Source organism: Pinus tabuliformis, chromosome 4_1 (assembly GCF_031772625.1).
Source record: "Pinus tabuliformis cultivar Carrire ecotype Pingquan chromosome 4_1, CPIR1, whole genome shotgun sequence".
NCBI lineage: Eukaryota > Viridiplantae > Streptophyta > Pinopsida > Pinales > Pinaceae > Pinus > Pinus tabuliformis.
The window spans coordinates 862,264,068-862,271,783 of NC_142303.1; the positions used below are offsets into that span (position 1 = coordinate 862,264,068).

The window sequence follows — 7,716 nt, forward strand, 5'->3', positions numbered from 1 at the left end:
CTGAACCATATATCATCAGATCGTTTTCACCTCCATCAAAATCATTTGCTCCGTTCCGTGTCACTGATGTGGGATACATTAAGGCCCTCCTTTGACGGATCGCTTCTTGTCAACATCAGCTCATTATCCAAGAAGTTGATCTAGGAACACCCCCTTCAGTACTTTGAAGCTTGCATGCCTCAATGGCAAGTTTCTCACTTCCGGCGACAGGTATACATCAATGACCTTCGACCGAAAGATTTTGCGTGGTGTTCGATGCCAAGTCCTTTATTCACACCACATGAATTGTACTGCAGTACCTTGAGGGTCATTATCATTATCGGTGATTCCTCTCGCGCTTGTTAACAGTTTACATCATTGACTGGTAATCAAGCGATGTCTTTCCATGTTCGACTTCAGAACATTTCTCACATGGATCGACTTGTACTTAGAGTAAAGATCGGACGAGATTGAAGACCCCGGATCTAGTTTCATCCATTCGGGCTGCGATATATATTCAGAAAAATAAAGACATTGACATGTACAGCATTACAGCACAGATAATCATCCTACCAAAAGGATGATGATTTCATCAAAATCATCAGTCTACCATCAGACGATCGTCTGTTCTATGTACAGAAAAATGAATTTATAAAGCTGAGCATGGGAATGCCCGCCTCAGCTAGATCATGAAAACAATATGAAAAGTAATGTATTGTATTGTATCTTATTACAGGTCTCCTCCCAGCATTGGAAGAACTTCGGATCCTCCTAATAAAGCATTTCACCCGATAAACGGCCTCATACTTTAGGGGGCAACTGTTATAGACATTTTTGTGCCTTACAGCATTGAGCATGAAATGTCCATAATCCAAGGGATCCAAAGTCCCTAAATGAGTTGTTCCTACCCCTAAAGGAACAAGGTCAACCAATGACAGCTTCTCCCAGATGTTCTCCACCAAAAACAACTCAGAAACAGTCAATTCAGGATCAATTCAGAGGCTCCACTAGCTGTCTGCATTGAAATGCAGAGGTTACACTGGCTAGGTGCACTGCAACGTAGGTGGAAGCACTACCAAGGTGCGCTGAGCGGGAAGTGACAAATGGCAAGCTCATTCAACGAGGTGGAAAGACCCTGGAAGCTTCCAGAATCTTCCTCAATGACACTTGCCTCAATGAATTCAACTAGTGATGAGTAAGAGGTTCTCAACCTCCAAGTGGAAGCAAGAACTGACAGAGAGAAGCCACAAGTCAAAACATAAGCTGACTCATCCTCTCTGCTTACATCTATATATGGATCTCTCACCCAGAGGTTCATGAGGCTGGAATTTTGTACTTTGCAGAGAATTGCTGTTGGTTTGAGATTGAGATTAGTACATTGGGTGATTTATGCTTTGTTGGAGGAGAGGAAGGGATTCTTTTGCTGGGAGGTAGATGCTGGATCAGGACTCACTTGGTTGTATCTCCTCTTGGACTTTATTATCATATCAATAAACTATTTGAGTTTCTCCTACATGCTGTGTATCAATGATGTTTTGTTATATTTGCGTGTTTAGCTTAATCTGATCCTGAGCTTTTTATGAATGTATATCCGTATCTTCGTGTAGTTTCTCTCTCTTGTGATTTTGAAGGGATTCAGTGAAGCTGGGCCGGTGAGAGAGCTAGGAGCTGGGAACTACTGAAGAGAGGAGTGATTGGATCGACAAACTAGCGAAAGACACAAGTTAGTTAGATCCTTTCTCCTCATTTACATTTCATAAAGAAGAACACTCAAATAAGTTTCTTTGTTTGTTGCTAAGGCACTATCACCTCTTAGAGTGGGATAGGGACATTCTGAATCGGATACTTTTCCCAACAACAAATTGGCGACTCCACTGGGGAAAAGTATACTTTTCCCCAGCGGATTCGCCAATTTGTTGTTGGGAAAAGTATCTGATTCGGAATGTCCCTATCCCACTCTAAGAGGTGATAGTGCCTTAGCAACAAACAAAGAAACTTATTTGAGTGTTCTTCTTTATGAAATGTAAATGAGGAGAAAGGATCTAACTAACCTGTGTCTTTCTCTAGTTTGTCGATCCAATCACTCCTCTCTTCAGTAGTTCCCAGCTCCCAGCTCTCTCACTGGCCCAGCTTCATCGAATCCCTACAAAATCACAAGAGAGAGAAACTACAGGGAGATACGGATATACAGTCATAAAAAGCTCAGGATCAGATTAAGCTAAACATGCAAATATAACAAAACATCATTGATACACAGCATGTAGGAGAAACTCAAATAGTTTATTGATATGATAATAAAGTCCAAGAGGAGATACAACCAAGTGAGTCCCGATCCAGCATCTACCTCCCAACAAAAGAATCCATTCCTCTCCTCCAGCAAAGCATAAATGACCCAATGTACTAATCTCAATCTCAAACCAACAGCAATTCTCTGCAAAGTACAAAATTCCAGCCTCCTGAACCTCTGGGTGAGAGATCCATATATAGATGTAAGCAGAGAGGATGAGTCAGCTTATGTTTTGACTTGTGGCTTCTCTCTGTCAGTTCTTGCTTCCACTTGGAGGTTGAGAACCTCTTACTCATCACTAGTCGAATCCATTGAGGCAAGTGTCATTGAGGAAGATTCTGGAAGCTTCCAGGGTCTTTCCACCTCGTTGAATGAGCTTGCCATTTGTCACTTCCCGCTCAGCGCACCCTGGTAGTGCTTCCACCTGCATTGCAGTGCACCTAGCCAGTGTAACCTCTGAATTGATCCTGAATTGATTGTTTCTGAGTTGTTTTTGGTGGAGAACTTCTGGGAGAAGCTGTCATTGGTTGACCTTGTTCCTTTAGGGGTAGGAACAACTCATTTAGGGACTTTGTATCCCTTGGATTATGGACATTTCATGCTCAATGCTGTAAGGCACAAAAATGTCTATAACAAATACCCCCTTGGCAAATCGACAGGCTTGAAGGAGTCTTAACCAAAGCGCAGCACAACAAAAGTCTTGGTATACAAGCAGGAAGCCCTTGGGACAAAAAAACAATTCCCAAAGAAACTAAGAAAAGGGGGCACAAGACAGACCTTCAAAGGACTATCATAGTAGGAGAAATACTTATGGAATCAGGGCGATTCCCTAAGTTAACAAAGTTCTATAAACCCAAACCCCATTGTCCATGAAGCTCATCTCCTGGAATGTGAGAGGACTCAATAGCCCATCAAAACACCGTATGATAAAAAACCTGATTCAACAAGAAAAACCGTCAATAGTTTTTCTTCAAGAAACAAAAAGCAACAACACTGCTATAGAAAGAATTCGCAACAAGATCTGGGCAGGTAGCGGCTCAGTTTCAGTCGATGCCTCTGGGGCTTCAGGCGGATTAGCCATTTTGTGGAATCCGCAGATTCTTACTCTATATGACTTTCATGCCACCCATCACCTCATCCAAGCGTCCTTCCATCTCATTGGCACTAACATCCATGGGCATCTCTCAAATGTGTATTTTCCGCAGACTCTTCAGCAAAAACTAGATCTTTTGGAAACTCTTACTACTCTCAATGAAAACAGGCAGTTCCCCCTCTGGATCAGTGGCAGCGACTTCAACATCATAAAATCAATGGAGGAGAAAAAAGGAGGTAGAATCAGGTTAGAAGGTGACAGCAATGGCCTCAGAGAATTCATTCATAACAATCAACTCATGGATATTCCAACCTCCAATTGAGTCTTTAGTTGGACCAATAAGCGCAGGGGCATACATCATATAGCCTCTAGGCTCGATAGGTTCCTCATTTTGGATAATGCAATACATCTGGGAGGGGACTTCCATGCTTCTATCATACCCCAAGGAGGATCCGATCATTGGCCAATAATGTTACAATGGTCTCGGCTGGGCACTCGCAACAATAGACCTTTCCGATTTGAAGCCTTCTGGCTCACAAATCCTAACTTCAAGATAGTGGTAAGTGAAGCATGGCAATCTTTCATCCCGCCAGAGGGTGCCAAAATGTTTCAATTCCAACAAAAATTGAAAAACTTAAAACAAGTCCTCAAAGTCTGGAATCGTACACAATTTGGCAACATCCAGGAGAATCGCAAGAGGCTAGAACAGCAAATGAATGTGCTTCAACAAACTCTCATCCTGGAAGGTAGGACAGATGAGCAGACACATCAGGAGCAGATCCTCTGGAATCAAATTGAAGCCCGCAGGCAACAAGAGGAAATTCTCTGGCGTCAAAAATCCAGAATTAGGTGGCTCAAGGAGGGGGAGAAGAATACTAAATTCTTCCATAAAACTTCCATCCAAAGGCGAATGTACAACAACATCACATTCATAAACAATCAACAAGGGGCAAGATTAGAAGCACACGAAGATATGGAGAAGGAGTTCAAAGATTACTTTCAGGATATTCTCAGGGAGCCCACAGGTAACATAGATCAGGCAATTAGAGCTATCACACAGCACATTCCAAGAATCATAACGGAGGACCACAACAACAAACTGCTCCAGTCCACTTCACTCAGGGAGGTTGAAGAAGCAATGGCCCAACTTAAAGACGGCAAGGCACCTGGGCCTGACGGTTTCACGGCCAATTTCTTTCATGAGTTTTGGGAGCTCATCAAGACAGAGGTATGGGAACTAGTGGAGGAATCAAGAATTATGCACTGGATTCTTCCTTCCCTCAATGCAACCTTCTTAGTGTTGGTACCTAAAGGTGAAGAACCAAATAAGCCTGATAAATACCGACCAATAGCGCTATGCAATGTCATCTATAAGCTCATCTCAAAAGTAATAGCGAACAGGCTCAAACCTCTCCTTCCTCTTCTCATTTCTCCAGAGCAGACGGGTTATGTAGAAGGGCGGCAGATCATGGACGGTATAATTCTATCGAATGAGGTTATTCACTCTCTAAAGCTTCTCAAAAAACCAGGTATGATTCTAAAGCTGGATCTCTCTAAAGCCTTTGATAAACTCAGTTGGAATTACATTCACAAGATGTTATTAGCTTTTGGCTTCAATTCAACATGGACCAGATGGATCATGAATCTTATTTCCTCTCCTAGCATCTCTGTCTTGCTGAATGGTTCCCCATCTTCGCCCTTCCGCCCCTCCCGTGGTATCAGGCAGGGGGATCCCCTTTCCCCATTCCTCTTTGTCCTAATGGCAGAAGGGCTCAGTAGACTGCTCAAATCCGCTGTCTCCACCCAGGCTTTAAAAGGAATTTCCCTCCATGGTCTTAATCCTCTTTCCCATCAACAGTTTGTAGACGACACAATGTTATTTGGTCATCCATCCTCTCAAGAGGCCTCTGTTTTCAAATCCCTGCTCTCCCTCTTCTCTGACGCCTCTGGCACCTCTATCAATGCTTCTAAATCTCAGCTCTTCTTTTTCAACACTCCCCCTTCTACTCAAAGGAATATTGCTCGAATTCTGGGGTTCACTATTGCCAAGCTTCCATCAAAGTACCTGGGGGCTCCTCTAGCTGATTCTGCCATCAAGCATGCTTCTTGGAGGACTCTCCTAGACAAATTAGAATCAAGGCTTTCGTCTTGGACTTTTCGCTCTCTAAACATGGCTGGCAGACTTGTCTTGATCAAATCGGTTCTCCAGGCAATGCCTTTGTATCTTTTTTCCATCATGGCAGCACCAAAATGGGTCCTTAAAGCAATCCGCAACCTTCAGCGCAACTTCCTATGGGGCTCCTCTGGCCTGAACAGAAAATGGGCTCTTGTCAACTGGAAAGAAGTTTGCAAAATCAAATCTGAAGGTGGCCTAGGCTTAAGGGATCCTCTCCAAAGTAACAATACAATGGGAGCTCGAATATGGTGGAATTGGATCTCCAAGCCACATTCACCATGGGCAAGACTCTGGCAAGCAAAATATGCCCCGGGCAGTCAATGGAATGATCTTATCAGAATCAGCACAACAACCCAAGGGTCTCTAATATGGAATGCCGCAAAGCTCCACAGCGCTTTCATTCAAGAGCATAGTTTTTGGGAAATTCACTCAGGCACAACTGCAAGGTTCTGGGAGGATTCATGGCAACAACTCCCGAAACTGGCAACTTTATTCCAAAAGCCACTATGGCAAACTCACATGCAGCAGGCGAACCTCACATTTGTTCATCAATTCTGGCAACAGCCCACGCACCATGACTTCCAAATCTGGAAACCCGCTAGCCTCTGGCAGACTGATTGGCAAGGAGAAACGCACACTGACATAGATCAAGAACTCAATTACAGAAGAATTCGATACTCCAACCAGCAGGACAAACTAAGATGGGGACATATGCCCAAAGGAACATTCACCACCAAAGAAGCATACCAATTGCGCTACTCAGCTATCCAGACAGACAAGGACCAAATATGGGAAAAGGTCTGGCAACCAGGAGTATGGCCTAAAGTCTCCACTTTTTTATGGCTTTTAAGTAAAAGGCACATACTCACTTGGGACAACCTGCAAAAGCGTGGATTCATTGGCCCATCAAGATGCCCAAATTGCAATCTCCACTCTGAAACCATCAGACACTTAACAGAAACATGTCTGCTAGCTACGCAACTTTGGGAGAGAATTGAAAAATGCAACAGGAGATCGGAAGCTCGGATGGAGGATGTTACAGAAACCATAAGGAAATGGACTAAGAACCCTTTTAAAAGCCAGCTTCTTAACTCTCTTTGGAGTCTAATACCAGGCTTTCTTTATTGGATTCTCTGGAAGGAAAGAAACTACAGAATCTTCAACAACACTTGCCGGCCAATAGAAGCTTTGTGGCTCCTCCTAAAACAAAATCTTCAAGAAACTCTAGCCATCAGAACCTGGTATGATACATATCTGCCAGAATCTCCACAGGAATGTATCATTCTGAAAGCCTGGAATCTGGACCTCTCCTTTTTAGCCCATGTTAAGGCCCGTCCTCCAACAAGCACCGCCTCTCCGCTATCCTGCTCCCCTCCTGCAATTAACTCTTACAAGCTGAATTTTGATGGGGCAGCCAAAGGTAATCCTGGGTCGACGGGATTTGGAGGAATTTTCAAAAGCCATACGGGAGCAATATTGCATATCTATTATGGATCGATTGGCAAAGACACTAACAATGCAGCTGAGTTGGAAGGACTTTGGAAAGGGATCTGCATTGCAGAACAGAAGCACTTCTTCCCTCTAGAGGTCGAAGGAGACTCATCTATCCTTATAGCCGCAGCCAACAGAATGCAAGCAGGTACTATAGCAGTCAAAATAGCATCCAGCTGGAGATTGATCAGTAGATTGGAATCACTGGAGGAAAAGATAAGAAATCCCTAAAGCATAACCTTCCAGCATGTTAGAAGAATAGCAAATCAAGTCGCAGACAGATTGGCCAACCACGGCGCAACTCAGCAACTTCCCTACTTCTCAGGATCTCTTGAAATGGCAGATGATGAACAACTCAAACAGGATTGCACTTCTTTGGTGCAGAAAGATATCTCTCTCCCGGATGCGGGTGTTTAAATGGCATGATGGTACGAAGGTGGCGTTTCACATGGGCAGGTGTTAGCCCATGCACGCCACGAGGTACCTTGCAGAACGAGTGAGCTGGTCTCACGCAAGGTTTTTAATGCGGTTCTTTTACTCCTCCATCCGCCTCCTGGTAAATTGTGCAATGGCGCTTCAAAATCTTGGTGCTCTCGCAGCCTCCTCGCATTCCTCTACGGTCTCTTGGCATTCCTCTGCGGCCTCTTCACATTCCTCTGTAGCCTCTTCGCACTCCTCTGCGGTGCTGTT

General features: G+C 44.0%; 1 protein-coding gene across 1 annotated transcript; it reads left to right on the forward strand.

The window, feature by feature from the left end:
• Positions 1–3,828: 3,828 nt before the first annotated feature.
• LOC149178928 (uncharacterized) lies at positions 3,829–7,257 on the forward strand. Its single transcript, XM_089422289.1, has 2 exons — positions 3,829–4,854; positions 4,954–7,257. The coding sequence occupies exons 1-2, from the start codon at positions 3,829–3,831 to the stop codon at positions 7,255–7,257; spliced, it is 3,330 nt and encodes a 1,109-aa protein (XP_089278415.1).
• Positions 7,258–7,716: the final 459 nt, after the last annotated feature.

Excerpts from the sequence above, each read along its gene's own strand:
- LOC149178928 (XM_089422289.1), top strand. The coding sequence starts at position 3,829 with ATGTTACAATGGTCTCGGCTGGGCACTCGCAACAATAGACCTTTCCGA. Across the intron at positions 4,855-4,953 it reads GTATAATTCTATCGAATGAG|ATGTTATTAGCTTTTGGCTT; the intron begins GTTATTCACTCT and ends TACATTCACAAG.